Here is a 22,794-nt window from a genome sequence, read left to right on the forward strand (position 1 = left end):
GGGGGCGTGCTATCAAAGGGGGCAGGGCAGGTGGTGAAGCTTGAGGTGGTATCCATAGTAACGGCGGAGTGGTGTGATACCACATGGGATTTGTTTTGGGGTGCGGCCTCCAAGGCAGACTCCAGTCACACAGTCCCAAAGTTGTTTTGTGTCTATTTTGTCGTATTGTAAGAGAAAATTTCATTTTAACACCAGTGTGTTTGGTTTGGGGGTAATCACACAAAGGTCCTGCTCATTATTTGGGGCGGTTTGTTAATCACCCCTTTAGCTTCAAAGATATAAGCTCCTTTTGTTTCCCCATTGGGAAAACCAGGCTGCTGCTAATTATACACCATACAATCAAAAAATTTGAGGGGGTGTATCGGAATCACCCTGTCTGGCTGTCCATTCTTCTGTCCAACTCATCCTAAAGCATTTGGTGGATTTCAGTTAAATTTCACATGGCGGTAGCACACCGGATGAAGATCTACACGAAGGAGCATAATTCTGGAGATTGAGGTCCGTTTCCACTGCTAGAACTCCACCAATTTTCCAAAAAATTGCAAATATTTACAGGCACAGCCCTGTGAATGTCCTCAGTGAGGTTATCGCCATTGTGGTGAAGATCTGCAGTAATGTACTAATCCTGCGACAGTTTCCTCATTCCTCCACATGGACTCGAATCCTCGCTGGACTTCATCCACTGAGAAGAAAATCCAAATGCGCCTATACCTCCTCATTGGTCCATCTGCCGCCCCTGCTTTCAGTTCTTATTTTCTTGCTCATGTTTTGTCATTCTGGCTTGGCACTTGTTATAGTAGTCTCCTCTCACGCAATAAATGTCCAGTCAGGGTTGAGCTTCACCAAACAGTTTTTCTGGGCTGCTCAGAAGTACCTACCCTGGAACAAGAACTTGCTTCCAAAAAAGGCTCCCAAAATGACCTTTTAGGGACGGTCAATGCCGTGGAGACACATGCATTGGTGTCACACCCCATAAATTGGCCTGTGAGTTCCTGTGGTACATTTACAGAGGTTGACAGGTATCTTAATTCAGGTGTTTCATCACAAAAGCTTTTCTGCCATTGACTTACAATACATACCAGTATGGCAGAATAAATTAAATCTGGGAGCATGATGGAAACCACCCAAGCAGACAACCGGTCCATCCCCACCTCTTGGAAATAACTATCTCTCTGCCACAGGCAGGTGAAACGTGGTCATCCCCTTGGCCTTATCCAGCCAATGAGATCCTCAACATGAAGACACCTATGCGGTGCTTCGTGCACACTGAAACGCACCATATGGCCAAAATGTAGATCACACTCCCTCACCATGCAAGTCACACTCCTCATCTGATGGTCCGGTCACACGGCGTTTGCTGAACAAAGGAAAAAAGTCCCAAAGTGACAAGTCATCAAGAAAAAGTGGATGAATGAGCCTGGACTTCTCCCATCACAGAAAAGCCTGCGAGTGCAGAGCGCATAAAAGGCCGAAACGAAACCAAAACTAACAAAAGAAAAACGAAGCGAACGGCAACCTTGACGCTTTAAAACAAAATCAAAATGAAGCGCCAATGTGTGATCATTTCTGCAGCGAGCCTGTGCTGTCCACAGCCACCTGCAGCTGCGTTGTCTTGACAACGTGCTTGTGCACACGCATGTCGCAGCCAGAGACGTTGAGAGGCTGGAGAGAGAGAGAGCGATAGAGAGATGCTGGAGGTTGCACGAAGTTGGACGACAGTCAAATGCTGATGGTACGGGAACTACGCAAACGATGAGGAACCATCAAGACAGAAAGCAAAATAGAATACGGAGGAATTGAGGTTGTCACCAGGATTCGTTCACATTTTTCAACAATTTGAAAATTCTGACGAAGCGCCAGCTACAGGAACGAAGCCGGACGACGGTTAAATGATGTCTATGAAAGACAACGTAAGTCCAGATTTCTTGTTTCGTTTTGGCTTCGGTGTCCTTCCTTAGTACTGTGGGACCGAGGCTCGAGTCTCCCCAAGTAATTGCCCGTTTGACACAGTCATTCCAGCAGTACATGAGGATTCTCCAGAGAAACCTGGTCCAAAAGACATCCAGGAGTCACTTTAGGTTACCAGCAAGTGTCCTAATGACTTGAAGCTTCATTCTCCTGCAAAAATATTGGCATTGTTACACACCTCTGTCCAATGACTTCATACTTCCATATGCTCGTCCCAGGCATCTCCCAATCTCAAAGGCAGAGAACCCAGAAACTTTAGTGTCAGTGCCAAGATAAGTGAATGCCTCTACAAGTTTTAACACTGTGGCAGAGTAGGGTTTGGCGGGGGAAGAGCAGTTTATGAGCTTGATGGCACACCTCTAGAAATGACTGGATCTGAACCAAATTGCTCTTGATGGCCAGCATCTCTACGTCTTTAAATTCAGATCAGTATATCCAGTTTGGACCCATTTATGACTAATGGCAGCATGTTTTACTGCAGCTATGTGTGACTCATTATAAGCCATAAATGTTGTGTTGGAATGAAACAGGCCATCAAAGCTCTCTCAAATCGGTTACTTATTTTCTTGGCTCAGACTTGCAGGGTATAACAGCAATGGGGATTTTGTTTTCATATGTCGCTAAATGCCTTGAACCAAACAACCGCTCTCTCTCTCTGTACGCTGAAGTATAGGTTGTGTGGATAGTTGCACATTAGTGTTCCTGCACTTTCTTTTGTATTTTGTCTTTGTTGCTGATGTCTCTTGTGACATTGTGTCCTCAGTTATTCTTTTATTAATCTGTTTTGTAATACGAGACTTGTATTAAATAGTCATGTCCACCTGCTTAACTTGGAGTTTTCAGATTTGCAGTTTATACCTTTCAAAAACTTGTTTAAATACGTTCAACATTTCGGTGGGTTTGACCATAAAAATCCTCCAATAGAAGCTTTAACTCCTCTTTGAACGCGGTGTTGGAGTTTGGAGGCTTAAACCTAATCTGTTAAATAGAAGAAGACTGATGGAAGGTTTTGGGCAGTATTGCCATTACATGATGATTTGCAGGGTTCCCAAGTAGTGGTTTTCATCTGAGTGGTTGGCAGTGTTGCCCACAGTGCCGGTTCATGGTCTTGATGGAGCAGCGGCGGTGGTTTGCCCGGCACCTGCGGTGAAGAGGCCCCGTCTGATGTAAACCACAACATCGCCACTACTGCCACCAGACTGATACGGCCTCGCTGTAGCCGGAGCCACCACAGACAGTCTTCTCCCTCCATCTCGACCATCCTCTCTAATCCTCCACTGGCCTTTTTTTTTAACTTCATCTGCTTTCTTTCTGCACTTTTCTGTTCGCGTCGCACCGCAGATGCCAAGACCAATTATTTTCCTTTCATGGAGAGACACAGTGGTCGTCTTCTTGGGGTTTGTGCTACACTCCCATCTACCACTTTACATTCATCTTTCCTACCGTTGTTGTCCTGAGATCAAAATATCGACGCTATATCAATCGGTTTACGCTTGTCAATGAGCTTTCGCGCCTTATGCACCTAAGACACAGTACGTTTGACAGACTTGCACCACACCACATTGACCTGTAGGTGAGGTCCCCGATCCATTCCCAGGGTTTGCTTTGTACATCAGTTCTATTAATTCCTCTTTAACACCTCGACAGGCTGTTTTCGAGGATTATGCTAAAAGGTTACAGGTCAGAGTTCAGTCTGAGTGCATATTAGCATAGAGTGCTACCAGTTATAAATCGTGAAGGTTCCAGTTGTGGTTCTCAAACTCTTGCTACTTGTGGTCGTTTTAAAGAAGCTGTTTCAGATTTTAATTTCACAGGTATTACAATTTTAGGACATTGTCACATGTGTAGATCAGAGTTGGATTCGCCTCACTTTTCACTGTGGATTAACGGTTAACTATTTTAAATCGGTTACACTTCATTGACAAAACAAGGAAATAACATATGGAAATTTGTCAGAAATGGTCTCTTCACCGTACAAAAAGGTTCAGGAAGAAGTGTCCCATACAAGCCAGTTAAGACAGATTATCCCAGAGGGACTTGGATGTAACCGTGACACCCAACCCTTGACCTGGACTTAGTTTCCCCCCACTCAGGGTCACGACCTCTTGGTCAAACACCACAATGTGACTGCCACTGGGTCACTGGCCGCCCTGGCCATCTTCTTACTCTGCCTTTGTACTAGATGACATTAATTCCTCATCAGGTAGTCATGAAGGAGCCTCGGAGCAACCCCGCTGCCCATTTGTTGCCTGCGGTCAATCATTTGAGGGTTTCAGAACCCCTGATGTGGTGTTGGCTGTAATCCTACAAAGAACAACTTCCAGCTTTATTTGTTTTGTGTTCACTCTGAAATTCGTTGTAGTACTTTGTCTTACCTCATCGTTCTTTATAAAATTTGTTTCTTTCTGGCTACATTAACTGTTGCTGTCAAACTGTAAACCAACCTGACCACCTAAGCCAAGGATTAGGAAAACAAGGACCTATACCTTCTGGTGAAGAGCAGGTAGTTCAGTTGAAAAAGGAACTAGGCTGTCAATATATAGATGTAGGTTTGATTGCTACCTGCCTGTGTTCTTGCACATGATACCTCATCTGCATGGTCTCAGTCCAACCTTCTGTAAATGGATACTCTGACCTTGGCTGGAGAAATAAACTGCATTGGACTGGCGTCCTGTCCAGGAGGAGTCTTAGACTGTCATTCGGTTCATACCGTGGAATTTGGAGACGACCAATGGCACCAACATGTTTAGCCTGTTTGTAGTACAAAATACCTTGTCCTTCTTTACATTGTCCTTGTTACTTGATCTTTCAGGTTGATTGCTGAGAGTGACCTTGACCTCAGTAACTCATGTTTGCCTCAACTTTATCTAAATACCCCCCCGAGCATGCCAAAAATCTAAGTCATAGGTCATTTAGTTCAACAGTTACAGTGTGGACAAATGGACAGTGCTAGTTGCTCTAACATGGTCGTTAAAAATCACTTCACTCTTTTATTGCTTGTTTTCTCCTCTCTTAGATAAGGAGAGCCTGATTACAGAAAGTGGCAAGCTGCACACCTTGGACATCCTGTTGAGTCGTTTAAAGGCCCAGGGACACAGAGTTCTCATCTACTCCCAGATGACACGCATGATAGACCTGCTGGAGGTACAAACACACGCTCGGAGACCCTATGAGACGAAGGCCTGTCGATCCAGCAGCTACCAAGCTGCAGTCCCTCTAATCGCCTTGCTTCCCCCTCGTTAGTGCACTCATTACGCAGCTAATTAACAGGTCATGGCTAATTATCGGGGTCTCATCTGCAGAGGACGCAGCCAGATGGGAAGCATGAGTAGAATGAGTGAAGGAAAGAGGAGAGGTGGGAGAGACAAGAGCCTGCAGGTTATAGGAGGGGAAAATTGAGCCCTGAAGGAAAATTAAAGGGAAAAGTAAATGAAAAGGGTAAAAACTAGAGCCCCAACGATATGGATTTTTTTGGTAGCCTATACTGATAGTAGAGAAAAAAAATTACGATACTGATATATATCTGCCGATATATACATTAAAAAAATGGCAGTGATTCCTAACATTATGTTATCAAACCCTTATGACAATTGAGGCTTGATGTTTTACACTTTAAACTTGAATTTTATTATAAATATAAGTAACAACCAAGCAACGTACATCACGCCGCTGCCTTCACACAGATTGGCATAGCTCAGCATTTGCATAAAATAGATTTCTCATTTGTTTTGGCAACATAGCAACCACTTGTCTCTTGTTGCTGTAAAATGCCCATTCTGATTGAAAAGGAATGGCAGCTGGTTGCTTTTGCTCTGTTGCTTGTGGCTAATGTGACCAACAGTGTTGCCACAGTTACTTTGAAAAAGTAATCCAATTACTGATTACTCCATGAAAAAGTAACTTAGTTACTTTACTGATTACTCAGTTGTAAAAGTAACTAAGTTAGATTACTAGTTACTTTTTTAGTTACTTTCCCCAGCTGCCGACAACAACCCACGTCAACATGACAATGATACCTGTTTTGCCAAAACTCACTTTATAGTCACCCTTTCTTGACTTCAATGAAAATAAATACTTGTTTTATAAAAAGTAAAATAAAAACCTCTCTCTTGACCTCATATTTAACTGTTGACAGCACTGTAACAGTAAAACTTGCAATTTCAAACCTACATTGTTTATAAATATAACTATTAAATTCTAACATTTTTCTAACATTTAAATTCTCTCTAAACATTTTACTTGTCGAAATTATTATTATTTTAAGCAATATTAGTAGTTGTAGTAAAAAACGGCTTCAAAACTGGACCTTTAATCTAGGGGTGTTGTGGGGGAGGGGGGCACATCCTTGCCCCACGCCCCCATTCCATCTGGATTCACCCCTGCTTTGGCGTTTGAACACAAAGAATGGATAACATTTATTTATGCAGAAAACAGGACCAGATTTACAGGTAAGAAAGTTTTATTGCATTTTCACATCATGTGGTCCTCAGAAAGAGAGTTTAGGTGCATTTGAGTGGAAAATAGTGTTAGTTGTTGACGCGTCGCGGAGAATCAGCTGTTTTTAACGAGACGATACGAAGCGGCTCAGCTCAGCTCTAAATAAAGGAGGGAAAAAGGTATAAAAATGTCTTTGTAAAGCTCAGTACAGGTGTGCTGATCACCGCGCTTTAAGAGGTGAGGACGAGTCGAGCAGCTGCAAAAAACCGTGGATGAAAAGCTCACAACTCGCTGAAAGCGGGCAGTTCAGTCAAACCCCGACCTCCTGCCCACAGACCAAGTTTAATGCTGCTATCGACCCACAATGAAAAATAATAGTAACGCACAGTGACATGGAGAAGTAACTTTAATCTGATTACTGATTTGGAATGATTAACGCGTTAGATTACTTGTTACTAAAAAAAGTGGTCAGATTAGAGTAACGCGTTACCAGCATCACTGGTGACCAAGGGGTGATGGGATCCCAGCCATGCTTGACAGCATTAAAGCATTAATGTTGGAGCGACTTCTGCTGGACAAACTATGTAATGACACCGTTTCCAACAGCCAAAGTGTTTTCCTGCATTGTTATTTGGAAAAAAAAATGAAAATTTTAATTTCTCTTATATGTTAAAAAGTTTATAAACTCTGGCACATTTGGAGTTCGGGGGCAGTCACATGCTGGCTGTGTGGGAGCAGCAGCTGCACACCGTGACAGTGCATCCTTTTGAAAGCTCAAATTTTCTCCTTTAGCAGTGGTGACAGATGGACAGTGAGGGGTTAACTGTTTTTATGCAGAGACAGGGTGACCCACTTTTCCCCTCCAAGTTATAATTTGCAGGTCTGATGTTTGACTTTGCAGTGTTTTCTGTTCAGCGACTTCACACAGCAATAGCGTGAATGTGACAGCATTTTCACAACTAATGAGCCGATGCGTCCCATGAATGGAATCATACTGTTGACCGATCTAGCCCAAATTATCCTGTAATTTTTTTTTTCCCTTTGGTTGAGGACTACAGATGGAATTAATTTCTTGAACATGAGACGTATAAGTGAAGAAAGTATGTGCAGGAGAGTGTTATCTAATCTGTCATGAGCTTTGCTGTTTTGGTCACCACTTGGCTGCCGGTTCCCGCCATGACATCATGTTGTTGGGTGATGGATTGCTGAGATCCGGGTGGCCCGACGCAGAATAATATTGTGGTGTTTTTCTCTGATGGAACAGTACTTAAATTGTATGTCTGTAACTGCTTCGAGAGACCTTTGCTGCGCTGTATGTCTGCGGTTTAAATCACAGCGCTGTTAGTCATGGTCTTTGGAGCTCCTGCAAGAAAATCTGTCAAGGAGTACACAAGCTCTGACTACACTTATCGGTCAGATAAACCAAAACAATCTGACATGCAATACTCATGATGGATCCTGTTCAAAGTATCAACACAAGTTTTGCAATGGGGTCTATAAGTATTTTGACAGTGATACAATTTTTGATCATTTTTATACACCGTCTATGTATTTACAGAAGCTATTCTTAATTGGACAACATGAAAAAATTCTAACTATGAGGATGAAATCATCGTTTTTACAGCCACTTTTGTTTACACAAGTCAGAGGATGAATGCATGAATATTTACAAGTCACAGAATGTCTTGGATTTCATTTACATCGTTCATTAATAAATACAAACTGTTTGGCACTCTATGGTAAATCTGTCTGGAGTAGGCAGTTTTGTGAGGGAAGCCACCAAGACACCTATGATGGCTGTGAATGAGTCCTAGCCTTAAGCCGGTCTTCTGTTCTCAATTTTTGAGGTTGCATACTGACATCAGATACAGAAGTGGTAGTAGTTGTGTTGTAGAATGTTGTGACCAACTGGGAAGGTTTTGAACATGTTTAAAAAAAAAAAAATTGACCAGTGTGAATAATTGGATGTAATTTGTGCAGATAATATGCGTCGTTGAAATTTACAGATGGTTTGGGTTTCTTTTTTTTTTCATTTAGTGCATTTTGACATAAATGTGGATTTGACTGCTGTTATTTTGATCTCAGGCTTCAACTAAAGGATGAAATTAAAATGCAGTGTAGATTGTTTTGGAGGTGAAATTATAAAAATAAAAGAAAAAAAGTCAGTCCAAATACTTATGGACCTTTCCGTATAAAATGCAGACTTTTGGGTTCGTATCTTACAGGTTTGTCAATAGTATATTAAAATACTGAAATGACAAGTGAAGACAGACTTTTGGTTATAATGCAGCAACTCTTTCTTGTTCAGTGACAAAAGCAACAATGGAAATAATTTATAGTAACGCAAGTTCATGTGGTTTCACTATATTAAAAGAAAAATGTTGCACTTACATTTCTTCCACAACGTTTTGCTTCCACACACCACTTGGCGGTTTTGCTGGGCAGATAGCTCGCTGATTGTTTTTATGTCCGTGATAACTGCGATCCACAATAATCTTGACATCTAAACCAGTTTAAACCTTGACATGGCCAGTTTCATATTTTTTGATTAATAGTTTGACGTTTCCAGAAGGAAAAAAAATAAGAGAACACGGCAGGAAAGTGCAACTTACATACGACTTACTTACGAACACAACCCTAAAGTATCAAAGCAGATCTTCAGTTTTTCTGCATTGTGACAGAATTCTGTGAGAAATTTCAGTTTTCTTCTCGTGATCGTACCAAGGATTTGTTTTCAAGATTAGATGAGGCTGAGTCAGGCTTTCTTTTCAGCGTTCGTGTCTGCAACATCTTACTGGGGAAGACGTCTGATCCGAATTGAACAAACAGTGTTCACAGACGCGCCGAGGAGCAGCTTAATGGTCTCTAATGTAGTGTTGACTGGGAGCAGATGGAGCCGTTGGGATCAGAGCCAGAAACGGAGAGAGAAGGGCCGGCCCTGCTGGGATGCAGTATCATGACGTGTGTTGTGTGTGTGTGTGTGTGTGTGTGTGTGTGTGTGTGTGTGTGTGTGCGGGGGGGGGGGGGGGGGGGGGGGTGTCACTACAAACACACTGTCAAATCAGTGATATCAGATGTAATGATTGTGCAAAGTGAGTTGTGATGTGCAGAAGTCATTCCTAGTTCTCTGGCTAAGGGTCACTGACATGTTTTATGGAGGAGGTCACAGGTTCACGGCAGCCCTTAAAGAGAGAGATCGACATGTCTCTCTCACTCTCTCACACACACACACACACACGGAACCTCTTAGCAGACTTTAGGGGGTATTAAATGTCAATTTTGGCATTACTCAATGTCGTTCTGCTGGCTGTGAGATTTCAGCTTGAGGAAAAAAGTGCATACGAAGTGAGATTTGGACATTTTGGATGAAACATTGCAGATTCATATCAAAGTTTAGAATTTCTGTATTCCCGCAGAGGTTATGTAGTACTCATTAAAGGGGTCGTATTGTGCAGTAATCTATGTTTTGCAGTAAAATGCGGGAGGGGCGTGACGTTCAACATCCCCAAAGTCCCATAATTCTGTCTGTGCGCGGACAAACTGTCCTGCTATAAGCAAAAATGATGAGCGCTAAATGTGCGTATAAGCAGAGTGTGCACGTGTCATGAACTCGCCCGCGGAAGGCAAACTTTATGTCACGTCATTATAAATCGCAGAAAAACTGCGCTTTACTTCAGACCAGGTTTTTGTGCTTTACGGCGCAATCGCTTTCTGCCACCTTATGACAACAACGCACTGCCGCTACACCTGAACACATCTCACTTTAAGAACATGCCCATGGGCGCACAGATAAGTGCAAGGATATTTGGTGTGAAAATGACAACTTTGTTGGGTGTAAGATGTGAATGCCACTCGCTGTGCGTTGCAAGATAGCGCCCACGTCTGTGAAAACAAAGCTTTCAACTATCACCGAATGTTCGTAGATTAAATGTGACGACTTTGTCATGCAAATGTTTTCACTGTGAGTTTTTGTAGAAAACCCGCAGACTCTGGGTTGTGTTGCAGTACTGTAAGCCTCATTCTGGCAAATACCATAATAAATGAGGGGCTCCTTCACAGCGAAATTCCTGCACTGCGCTTTTCCCAACTTTACTCATTACTCTTTATTACCCCCCCTTCCCCTCTTTTTTTTTTTTTTTTTTTGTTCCTCCTGTCACATCTTTCTAGGAGTACATGGTTTATCGAAAGCACACCTACATGAGGCTGGATGGATCCTCTAAGATTTCAGAACGCAGAGACATGGTGGCTGACTTCCAGAGCCGGTGGGTAAAGATGATCTACAGCGTGCGGCTTTGCTTTTCCCCGTAACTGACTGTAAATCCTTTTCATGTCTTGCAGCCACCAGTGAATGGTTTAATCTTACACATGCACGTGCAAATATGAACGATTGCACGCAGACATTTCTTTTCAAGTCAACGCACTCTGTTTTGCATTAGCGTGTAGCTCTGCTTCTTGTTAGCTAGTATTTTATTGTGCCAAATTCTGGAGTATTATGGTTCATTTTCAAAACCTGAAACAAAGTGTGTAACTGATTTTCGGTTTAGCTGTAGTGACTGCTATAAGTGTTTCAATTTGTGTTGTTATTACCTCCGCCAAGGAGGTAATGTTTTCGGTCGCGTCTGTTTGTTTGTTGGCTGGTTGGTTATCAGGATTACTCAAAAAAAATCCTCAACAGATTTCAATTAAGTTTTTACCAGGGGTGTATCTTGGCCTAACATAGAAGTCATTAAATTTTGGTAATCATCTGGAAGACGATCCGGATCCACTAATTTTTTAAGGATTCTTTATCATTGCAGGATAGGGCCAATTTCAACATTTTTGCATCTAACGTCACAAAGCCTGAACAAAAATTAAGTTATTACACAACAATAATTTAGCATTTGTTTCTCCTCATTGAATAAACTTATTAGAAAATAAAAAAAACTTGTGTAGTTCATGTAGTTTCTCTTTGTAAATACATTTGCTGAAGATCTAAGGGTTTAACCACTGAATCTGAAACATGACGGTAGATGCGTGAAACGGCATGGAATAAGTCTCTTTGCCAAAGGATATTCCATGTGACGCCAGTGACTCTATGGCCTTGGCGGAGGTTTGCGCTCTCTGAGTGCTTCTAGTTTTTAAGAATGGGACTCCAGGATTTCATAACCTACACACTATTTTTAGACATTTGGAGAGGGGGAGGTCATCTTTTCACTTAAAACTACAATAAAACTAATCGGCGCATTATTGACTTAGAACGCAAATGGCAATATGGGCTAACAGGCTAATTAGTCTAATAGCACGGGGCAATCAGACAGACTCTGTAAACCACTTCTTGAACAGGTGAAAATGTAATTTGAAGTGTTTGGTAGCACAGAGAGGATCCCTGCTGTGTCCTGTTCATTAGGCTAGGAGGCTAAGGTAAGCCTCCAACTAATTTGCCATTTTAAAAACTGCATTTTAAGTTAAGCCTGAAAACCTATTTTTGTTCTCTTTCTTGTGAATAGTTTTTATTTTTATTTGTTTTATTCTTTTACTTCTGTTTTTATTTATGTATTTGAATTTTTTTTTAAATTCACTTTTAATTATTTATTAAATTTTATGTTGAGTTTTATGTAAGGCGCCTTGAGACGGCTTTTGCTGTGATTTGGCGCATTATAAGCTAATTAAATTATTTTTATTTAGTGAGGTAAGCATGCACGTGTTTCCCTCTAGGACGGATATCTTTGTCTTTCTGCTCAGCACCAGGGCTGGTGGACTCGGCATCAACCTGACTGCTGCCGACACTGTGAGTCACCGATACACGTCACATTCATAAGAAGCAGGTATTCATTCTGGAGGTACACTTATTGCAGTGGTGAAAAAATTGTCAAAAAATCGTTGCGCTTCAGATATGCACTCGACAGGCAGACGACAAAACAGAAATTTTTTGTTTGTGCAGCATCACAGATCTGCACCCGGTCTGTTAAATATTTTTGCCGGCTCCTTCTGAGCGCCATCTTTAATCCAATCAAATGTGAGTTGGACAGTCAGCTAACCCCTCCGTTCAGGACGGTTTCCGTATGACGTCTAAGTTGAACTTTTTGCTTTGCACATGTGGCCAATTTATCTTCTTCTGCAGGTTGTCTTCTATGACAGCGACTGGAACCCCACGGTGGACCAGCAGGCCATGGACCGGGCTCACAGGCTCGGTCAGACCAAGCAGGTCACAGTCTACCGCCTCATCTGCCAGGGCACCATCGAGGAGCGGATCCTGCAGCGGGCCAAAGAAAAGAGCGAGGTCTGAAACACAAAGCAGAGCAGTTGTTGGAATTGCTGGATTCCTGATGTGCATATTTCTGTCTGGACGATGCATTTCTATATCTTGACACAGACTTTGTGTGAAAACACATAACTTGGAACACATGGTCACCTGACTAACACTATGGATATGCTTGGGTTGCTTTTCGATTCTAATTGTGGCCACCAGGCGTTGAAGACTGTAAAACATGATGTAGGCGATATCTTGAAAAACAATTGGTGTTTCAAAGTGAAACTTGTCACACATGGTCACCTCACTACAACCTTGGATGAGTTCGACATGGGGCATGTTTCAGTTCTAATTGTGGCCACCAGGGGGCCAAGTCTCCTAAACGTAGTGTATGCAATAACACCGCAAGTACTTCATGGATTGTTATGGATCTTGCAACTATAAATTTTACCTTGACAAGACCTTGCAGGTTGGTTAAAGTTTGATTATTTCTGTGTGATCAGATTCAAAGAGTGGTGATCTCTGGGGGCAACTTCAAACCAGACACGCTAAAACCCAAAGAGGTGGTCAGCCTGCTGCTGGACGACGACGAGCTGGAGAAGAAGCGTAAGTGCTCTGGCGTGCACACGGGTGCGTGTACATGCTGCATTCTTTGCTCCTTAACAGAAAAGCGTGTCATGTCTTCACCTGCAGTGCGGCAGCGACAAGAGGAGAAGAGGCAGCAGGAGGAGAGCAGCAAGGTGAAAGAGCGCAAGAGGAAGAGGGAGAAGTACGCCGAGAAGGTAAAGCCCAACACCACCAGGAGAAACCTCAACAGTGCTCTCAGCAATAGAAAGGAACACACACTGTGATGTTAAAGAGCGAGGGGATTAGGAAAAACGATGAGTGGGGAGGAAAACTATTTAAACCTCGCATCTTAAGTGATGTGGAATCACAGATTGTTCCCCCTTAATTTGTACCCTGCAGAAGAAAAATGAGGAGTCTGAGAACAAGAGGAGAAAGGAGGTGAACCTGGTCATCTCTCACGCCCCCTCAGCTGACAACTCCAACCTGTCTGCTGATGGCGACGACTCCTTCATCAGCGTGGAGATGGACTCAGCCATGCCCAGTCCCTTCAGCGAGGTGAGGCGCAAAATAGTCTTTACGGAACACAACGGCTCGCGGTTGACATCCAAAAACTCTGTCTGTCATCTTGGCATTATTATTATTTTTTTAACCATCCTCAGCATATTGTTCTTTTTAAAATCAATCAATCTATCTATCTAGCTATCTAATATTTTATGTAATGATAACAAAATGTAAACCAAAGTTAATTAATGCATATATTATTTTAAATTAATAAATAAATATTGAACATCAATTAAAATGAATACATAACATAAATTAAATACATTATTTTATGTTGGGGTTTTTTTTTCTATTTTTTATTTAAATGGGAATAATCAAATAAAACTAACATTGAAAATGTCCTAAAACAGGAACAATAATAATAAAAAAACAAGAAACCAACAATAAAAAAGTAGAAAGTGTCAGTTTTATGGAAAAAAGGAACCAATACTGTGCAACCTCACAAATGTGGTTATGTATAACAGTTATTTCTGGAATAACAGGAAAGATGATTCTGTGATATGAAGAAAAAGATTCCACATTTTTATAAAACTTCCTGAATGAGTTGTTCAGAGAGCAGTGTGTGTTATTAAAGGTGGCTCTGATCCATATTGTGAGATGGAGGTAATTTTTTTATTCATTTTTTTATTTCACAATTCGAGTTCAGCCCAGGTTGTCAGTGAGACCGTTTGATTGTGCTTAATCAGAGAAGTAAACTATTTTCTGATTGTAAACAGCAGTTAATATTTTAAAACTGAAATACTACAGACATTTCTCCACAGAAAGGATTTTGTGCAAATGTAGCTGAAACAGACACTGCTTCCTTCTCTCTCTGAAGGCTTGAATGAGCTTGTTTGTCAGTGTCTTTGTTTCGGAATCCTCGCTCCGACGGCCACCACTGGTTGTTTGGGCACCGTCGCTTGTCATTTCCATTTTCGCTTCTTTGCTCCCTTCTTTCCTTTATTCATTTCTCACTTTTACCTCCTTCCTTCCTTCATTTGCCTCTTCATCCCCCACCGTGACCTCCTATGATGATCCTTTAACGTACCGACCCGGTTACCTGACTCCCAGCACGTGTGTGTGTCTGTGTGTGCTCCCGCCCGTGCACAGATCTCACTGAGCAGCGAGCTCCAGCCGCCAGATGCCGACGAGAGCAGCAGCGATATGCTGGTCATCGTGGATGACTCCGCTCCTCAATCTCGCGCCACCAACTCCCCGGCCTCCGTGTCCGGATCGGTTTCTGACAACATGAACTGTGAGACATTGAACTGTCGAGCTGACCTTTGACCTCACAGTCAGTGCAAAGCAGCAAATAATTTGTCCTACTTTTGCCTCGTGGTTTCCTTCTTTAGGTGTTTCAGCATCGGACACAATCGGTTCTGGCAGCGGCAGATCTGGGCGGAGTCGGGGGCGGCCTAAAGGATCAGGAGGCGGGCCTAAATCAGGCGGGAAAGGACGCGGGCGTAAGTCAGCGGCGGGCAGTGCGGCAGCTATGGCAGGAGCGAAGGCGGGGGCAGCAGCTGCATCAGCAGCAGCTTACGCTGCTTACGGCTACAGCGTTACTAAAGGTGAGTGACGGCTCGCTGGTGCCGCCCTGCAGGCTGAACGTTAACTTACTGCTGGTTCCTGTTGTGTGGCATCTGTTATTAAATATTTCACACGTTGTTAGCAAGTTAGCATAGGTCACGTGGTGGTTTTTAAAACAGATATTAAAGTTTAGAGACAAAAATACTTCATAGACACTGAGGTCATGAATCCATTAAAAAAATGAATAAGAAAATAAAATGTTTATTTTATTGTTTCACCTTTTGATCTGCTTCTAAGCATTTTTTTTTTTTGCATCTGTCACATTTTTAGTCACTGTGGGAAAACTTTTCACTGCGCCTGCAAGTCCTGCACCTCTGACAAAGGCACAGTCATGACTAGAAGTAGAAGGAATTCAAAAATGTATTTTGTGCATTATGGGATTAACCTGGTTAAATAAACAAACACGTTTACATCAAAAATGTAAAACAAAAAAGATGACACCTGTATGTGACGGAGACCAGCAGGAGTCACTGGTCAGCAGGCCTCACTCACCCGACAGCCAACGGATACTCTGGCCACTCAGGCCAGAGCGCGGGTTTTAGCCGACTGGACAGAGCCGCCGCCTCCCATGTTGGAGATTGTGAGTTCGCTTCCCGAGGGGAGTGAATCAGAGGAGTTAAAAAAACAAACAAACAAAAAAACAATGCAGGGCAAGTGGCTACATATAGAGGCATCATATTTTTTGGGGAGGCGGGTAGGTTAGCAAATTTTAAAATAAGACATAGAATAAAGTCATTTTTTTTTGTCGTAACAATTGAGTGTGGATAATTCAAAGTCAAATTTTTCACATGACCTCTTTAATACTGTTATGTTGACTTGCTAACATGCAGATTTTATTATAACTGTTACAGCCTTGTTTTTGACTGACAAAGTAAAGAAATATCTGGTTTTTTTTTTTTTTTCTTTTTTAAATATCGCTTGACCTTTTTGCTGTATTTATTCTGGAGTAAATGTGTCTGTCTCTCCTCCCAGCAGGCCTCTCTGCAGCCAGCCCCCTGCAGCCTACTCTGGGCCGGTCTGCTTCAAGCCCCGCCTTCAACCCAAACACAAGCTCCTCCCCACAATCGAAAGGCACCTCCACACCAAGTCCCCACAAACAGCTGGGCCACCACCACGGTAGCCACGGTGCGATCAGGAAGGGCAAAGGTCCCGGCGGACCAGGAGCACGATAACATTCATACACACAAATGAGACCTGGTCCAACTGTGACCCCTCCCCAAAAAAAAAACACACACACTCTTCAACATACAGACCACCACACTCCCGGCCCACCTAAGCATGTCTTGCATTAGTCGTGATTGGCTGGTCAGCGAACAGAAACCCGCCATTCTAAGAACACAGTGTGCCGACCTTCACCACAGTAAGCCCTTTGATTTGCTGCAGAGCCTCGATGTCACAACGAAAACGCAAAGGAACGCGCGAAAGGCTGAAAGGGCTTTGAAATTTCCACGTTGCCAGAACTGCACCGCAAACCATCTTCGCATTGCGTGCATTGAGCCACGTCTTCCATTCGCCGTAAAAAAAAAGAAAGAAATTCTTCTATGTACAATAGGTTATTTAATGTTACCATAGTAACGCTCAGTGCGGCTTGATAATGCGTTTCACTAACCTACTAAAACTCATTCATTACCAGCTTTTCTACTAAAGCTTTTATTTTTGTAGTGAAAGATGAGTGCTCACTCCAACATGGCAACATGGCAGGTCTTAAAAAAAAAACAAGCTCCTTAAATTGTATAACAGCACAGTTGGAAATGAAAAGTTATTTTTCTGGCCAGAGAAGATGAATCAATGAACACTGTAAAATATATATATATATATATAAAAAAATGTATCTATATATTCCAAAATGAAGGGTCCTGGCTGATATGATGCTGCTAATGTAACTTTTTAAGTTAATTTTGACTTACTTGGGTGTCTAATGCTTAAGTTATACCAGTTAAGTTGAACATAAGTGAATTGTGGAAGTCGTGCATGAAATGTTCATGTGTAAATCACTGTAAATGATCATTTTTATTTTTTAAAGAGTCAGTTTCTGTGATTAGATGTCTGGTTCTGTTTTTGGAAAAAAGCCTGCATCAGTGAGCACTAACGTGTTTGTCATTAAAATGTTCTATATTTTATATAACTCAGACTCATTCTGTCACATCTCATTTATTGAGGACATTGAGTGGAGCACAAAAAACATAATATAGAGTGCACAGACCCCCTAGCTTGTATTTTTTTTTTATTTATTTGTGATCCTGGCTACAGTGCTTTAGTGGCCAGCACTGATGCCTCACAGCAGTAAGGTTGTGGGATCATATCCAGCCCCTTTCCTGTGTGGACTTAGTATGTTTGTGTGGGTTCCCTCCAGGTGCTCTGGCTTCCCCCCCACTTCCAAAGACATCCAAGTTAAGTGAACTGGAAACTTTAAATTGACTGTAAATTGGCTGCGAGTGTTTGTCTCTATGTAGTCTCACAACATTCCTCATTTAAGGGTGATTCTTTAACTACGGGCACTATTGGCCTTGTAATTTCCACCACACCATTGCCTTACAATATAAAGTGCCTTGGGGCAACTGTTGTGATTTGGTGCTATATACATGTGCTGATGTCACAGTTTATCTCCATAGAAACTACCCAAACAATCTTTCATAAAAACTGTTTAAAGGGATGTTAGTGTTGTGGTGGAAATTACAGCAATAGTGTGGGACTACATTTTGTTAAAAAAAAAAAATCACAATAGTTGTATGACATTGAATACCCCAATTATGTTTTGATTTTACTGATTTATTTGGAGATATTTTAAAACATTAGAAAAAATGTTTCACCACTTATTTTTAATCATTGAAGATTAAAAGTCTGGGTGTGGGACAAGCACAAAACAGCAATATTTGCGTATGATGCTGAAAAAAAAAGGGTGAAAGTCAGACTAGAACAAATTTCTTAACTCTTTCATTGTAAAGATAACTATAAAAGTGTGAAATTTCCCCTTTTTTCTGTTTTTCATACAATATGAACAAAAGACACAAGTGCCCGTAGTGTAAGAATCATCCTTAAACACATTTACCTTGAGGCAGAACTACCTGATATTAAAAACCCAGCTAGTTGACCAAAATGAGAAAGATCTAAAGATTTAGCTTAAGTGTGCACTCAACTGGGAACAGGACACACCAAAAATCATTCAAAACATTTTATTGGACTTTACAGTTACATCTGATGGAAAACTTTCCATCTCAATCTTTAACAGCAAACAGGTCTAAACATTTTAAAACCATTTAATACAAAGCAGCACCAGCTTTACACACTGGACGGAGTGTTTTTTTTTTTTTTAATTATTATATAGAGTTGCACAGTAACATTCTGGTTATAACCCTTTTCCCTGTTGCTTCAGTAGAATTTACACAGGATGGATGTGTGGTGAGATTTTACAGATAAGACTTAACTGATTACAGGTGTGACACATGAAAAGCCTCTCCATGTTTAACGTGTTCACCCATTATGAGTAAATGAAGCGAGTACACGCTACTGGGCTGCTAACATATGCCACCACACCCAGGGCCGCCGCCTCCACTGAGAAAAGGTGAGCATCCTTCACCTGCGGGCAGCTGTTCCTCATGAACTCAGCCAGCCGCAGCAGGTACTCCAGGTTATGGCCCGTCTTCCCGCTGCACACGGCGATCTGGGTGCCGATCTCCTGCGGGCTGGCTGGCCCCAGGTACAGGGGGTTGTCGGCAGTAGCGATGTACACTAGTGCCTGAACTGGCGAGTGGCTCTCCCCATCGGGAAAGAAATCCACCGCCTTGGTGACGTAGCCGCCACAGACCGTCTCGCGCACGTTCAGATACTTCAGGGACTCCTCGACCTGAGTACCCATCACCTCGAAGGCCACGCCCCAAGTGCTCTCCTGTGAAAAGAAAAAGGCAACATGTTTACTTATAATCCCATCATGAGGTTGCAACAATGCAGCTTATACAACCCCTGGCAAAAATTATGGAATCACCGGCCTCGGAGGATGTTCAGTTTAATTTTGTAGAAAAAAAAGCAGATCAGACATGACACAAAACTAAAGTCATTTCAAATGGCAGCTTTCTGGCTTTAAGAAACACTATAAGAAATCAAGAAAAAAAGATTGTGGCAGTCAGTAACTGTTACTTTTTTAGACCAAGCAGAGGAAAAAAATATGGACTCACTCAATTCTGAGGAATAAATTATGGAATCACCCTGTAAATTTCCATCCCCAAAACTAACACCTGCATCAAATCACATCTGCTTGTTGACATTAACCCTATGTCATGAAATTGACCCTATGTCTTTTTGCAAGGAATGTTTTTAGTTTTTGCTCTATGGCAAGATGCATTATCTTCTTGAAAAATGATTTCATCATCATTAAACATCAGAAAAGTGTCAAATATCAACGTAAACTTGTGCATTTATTGATGATGTAATGACAGCCATCTCCCCAGTGCCTTTACATGTCATGCAGCCCCATATCATCAATGACTGTGGAAATTTACATGTTGTCTTCAGGCAGTCATCTTTATAAATCTCATTGGAACGGCACCAAACAAAAGTTCCAGCATCATCACCTTGCCCAATGCAGATTCAAGATTCATCACTGAATATGACTTTCATCCAGTCATCCACAGTCCATGATTGCTTTTCTTTAGCCCATTGTAACCTTGTTTTTTTTCTGTTTAGGTGTTAATGATGGCTTTCGTTTAGCTTTTCTGTATGTAAATCCCATTTCCGTTAGGTGGTTTCTTACAGTTAGGTCACAGACGTTGACTCCAGTTTCCTCCCATTCATTCCTCATTTGTTTTGTTGTGCATTTTAGATTTTAGAAACATATTGCTTTAAGTTTTCTGTCTTGACACTTTGATGTCTTCCTTGGTCTACCAGTATGTTGCCTTTAACAACCTTCCCATGTTTGTATTTGGTCCAGCGTTTAGACACAGCTGACTGTGAACAACCAACATCTTTTGCAACATTGTGTGATGATTTACCCTTTTAAGAGTTTGATAATCCTCTCCTTTGTTTCAATTGACATCTCTGGTGTTGGAGCCATGATTCATGTCAGTCCACTTGGTGCAACAGCTCTCCAAGGTGTGATCACTCCTTTTTAGATGCAGACTAACAAGCAGATGTGATTTGATGCAGGTGTTTTGGGGATGAAAATTTACAGGGTGATTACATAATTTATTCCTCAGAATTGAGTGAGTCCATATTTTTTTCCTCTGCTTGGTCTAAAAAAGTAAATGTTACTGACTGCCACAATCTTTTTTTCTTGAAAGTTGCCATTTGAAATGACTTTAGTTTTGTGTCATGTCTGTGATCTGCTTTTTTCTACAAAATTAAACAATTGAATGAACATCCTCCAAGGCCGGTGATTCCATAATTTTTGCCAGGAGTTGTAGCAGACACTGAATAAAAATAGTCTTGTGGCTACTGATATGGTACCACATTACGATGTGCGATTATTGTGAGAAAGACATTGCGCCAAAGTTGTAAGGAAACAAATGACAGCCATTTGTGGTTTGTAGATAGCACATCAATTTTAAAAAGCCAATCATATGTGCAGTAGGTGGGGCTTGAAGACGGGTCATTTTATTCTTTTTTTTTAGATGTAGATGTTATTCATGCATTTTTCAGCAGCTTAGTAAAATGTCTATGAAGGCTACAGGAGTAAATTTGCAGGACTATTTTGGTCCACCTTCAGAAGGCAGCTACAGAAAGCTACAGATGGGGGGGGGGGGGGCACACCTATGCCTAAATAACTGCAATACCTTGCCTTAATTTAGGTACTGATAAATAAATTTGCATCTTCGTTAAAGATGTGTCCACCTGGGAGAGTTTATTTGAGCAGGATTTCAACCAATGCCCTGTTTTGCTGTGCAGGCTCCAGGTTGGGGCTCGCATTGCCACGCCCACTGCTAATTAAGTCAGGTGCGCTCAGCCAATCAAGAGCCAGCAAACGCCAGACGTGACTAATCAGCTGCAGTTGCATCAGGTTGACCTCCAGCAGGAGGAAGACGGTGATGAATCAGTTCTGCTCACCTCATCATCCTCCACCAGCGTCACCACTCTTCCTGGCTACAAAAAAAAAAAAAAAAAGACAAGACCACAGAACAGTTCAGGATCCGCACAACAGGCACACAAACAGAAAGCAGACACACACAAACAGTCTCACCAGCTCGTCGCTGCCGCGGTGGAAGTTGTCTCCGTGCCAGAAACGCCTCTTGTAGCCTCGAATAAAACCCACTTTGCTCCTCTTGTACTTAAAGTCGGGCTTCCACACCAACGAGCCGTACCCGAAGATCCACAGGCTGCTCTTCCCCGACACGATGTCTTGAGGTTTCATGATGATGATGACGTTCAGATGAATCGATTTTTTTTTTCTTTCCCTCACAGGGCCTGAACGAGCCGACTAGCTAGCTAGCGTTAGCTTCCTCCGGTCCAACAGCAGCGGTACCGGCTTTTTCTCGGGGATACCGTCGATGGTATTCGAGCCCAACTGCTGAGCAGTTGTGGGGACGGAGCTCCGCGCGTGGTTTTGCCGTGCACAATGCATTGCCGGTGCATTAAAGTTGCCGCATTATGCCTTAAAAATCCATGGCAGCCGTTTAGGCCTCAGACATCGCTTCTTAAAAAAAAAAATGACTGTTCAAGCCAGCTACTTCGCCGGCCGCTTAAACGTTAAGATACAAAGACAAACTAAAAGAATAATTTCAAATAAACAGATAAAATTAACGCCGCCTAGCTTACTCGTTCTTCTGGTCAACATGAAGTCGTCGTCGTGCTCTTACATTTATAAAGCTCCGGCAGGAGGCGTTACCGCGTCGGTGGGCTCCACCAATAGCGATGAGTCACTCGCATTGTTTAAACCAATCAATTTTAGTACATCGAATACGGCGGGACTTGACCAAGATTCGGGATGCAGTTGGCTCAAAGTGAAGGTGATTGCGCAATCTCATATCGACGCGATTGGCTGTGGACGCTGTCACTCTAACGGAGTCGATTTATGATTGGTCGCACATGCTGTCACTCTGTAAATATGTTTTGGACTCACTCTGGCTGACGCAACTCTTCCTTGTATTTTCAGGGCAAAGCAACACATCAAAACATTGCATCATTCACACTCCCACACAGCTTGTCATACATTTCCATCCCAACAAAACAAAAATATAGAATTTTTAAAATCACTTCATTAAGGCAAGGTGCCATGTTGAGCGTCTCTCACACCTTATTTTCCCCGAATGACTCTGCATAACTTGTACAACTCTGTGGGAACTCGATACACCTCAACACAACGCTGGAAAAGTCTGCTAAAATCGTACTATTTTCAACGTGTTCAAATTTATCAGGCGCTCAATCAAACTCCTACCTAATTAACTAGCTCGCCCCCTTTATGCAGGACAGCGGTAGAGGTGGGCGATACAGGGAATTTTGGTATTGATCCGATACCAAGTAAATACAGGCCCAGTATT

General features: G+C 42.2%; 2 protein-coding genes across 5 annotated transcripts in view; one reads left to right on the top strand and one right to left on the bottom strand.

Moving 5' to 3' along the window:
* ino80 (INO80 complex ATPase subunit) overlaps positions 1-17,454 on the top strand; it is a 53,222-nt gene extending 35,768 nt beyond the window's left edge. For 2 of the 4 annotated variants that reach the window (XM_034162210.1, XM_034162209.1), the window contains 10 exons: positions 4,985-5,112; positions 10,573-10,667; positions 12,100-12,172; positions 12,506-12,664; positions 13,138-13,240; positions 13,328-13,416; positions 13,601-13,756; positions 14,852-14,996; positions 15,094-15,309; positions 16,301-16,500. In XM_034162210.1, the coding sequence (XP_034018101.1) occupies positions 4,985-5,112; positions 10,573-10,667; positions 12,100-12,172; positions 12,506-12,664; positions 13,138-13,240; positions 13,328-13,416; positions 13,601-13,756; positions 14,852-14,996; positions 15,094-15,309; positions 16,301-16,500 (1,364 nt within the window). Of the gene's footprint in view, positions 1-4,984; positions 5,113-10,572; positions 10,668-12,099; positions 12,173-12,505; positions 12,665-13,137; positions 13,241-13,327; positions 13,417-13,600; positions 13,757-14,851; positions 14,997-15,093; positions 15,310-16,300 lie in introns of all 4 variants that reach the window. The other 2 variants (XM_034162211.1, XM_034162212.1) reach the window with 2 other exon arrangements.
* Positions 17,455-18,487: 1,033 nt separating this feature from the next.
* chac1 (ChaC, cation transport regulator homolog 1 (E. coli)) lies at positions 18,488-22,101 on the bottom strand. Its single transcript, XM_034162232.1, has 3 exons — positions 21,498-22,101; positions 21,365-21,400; positions 18,488-19,214 (listed from the first exon to the last, which is right to left on the bottom strand). The coding sequence occupies exons 1-3, from the start codon at positions 21,666-21,668 to the stop codon at positions 18,807-18,809; spliced, it is 615 nt and encodes a 204-aa protein (XP_034018123.1). The 5' UTR covers positions 21,669-22,101; the 3' UTR covers positions 18,488-18,806.
* Between the last annotated feature and the right edge of the window lie 693 nt (positions 22,102-22,794).

This window comes from Thalassophryne amazonica, chromosome 21, assembly GCF_902500255.1.
Source record: "Thalassophryne amazonica chromosome 21, fThaAma1.1, whole genome shotgun sequence".
NCBI classification, from domain to species: Eukaryota; Metazoa; Chordata; class Actinopteri; order Batrachoidiformes; family Batrachoididae; genus Thalassophryne; species Thalassophryne amazonica.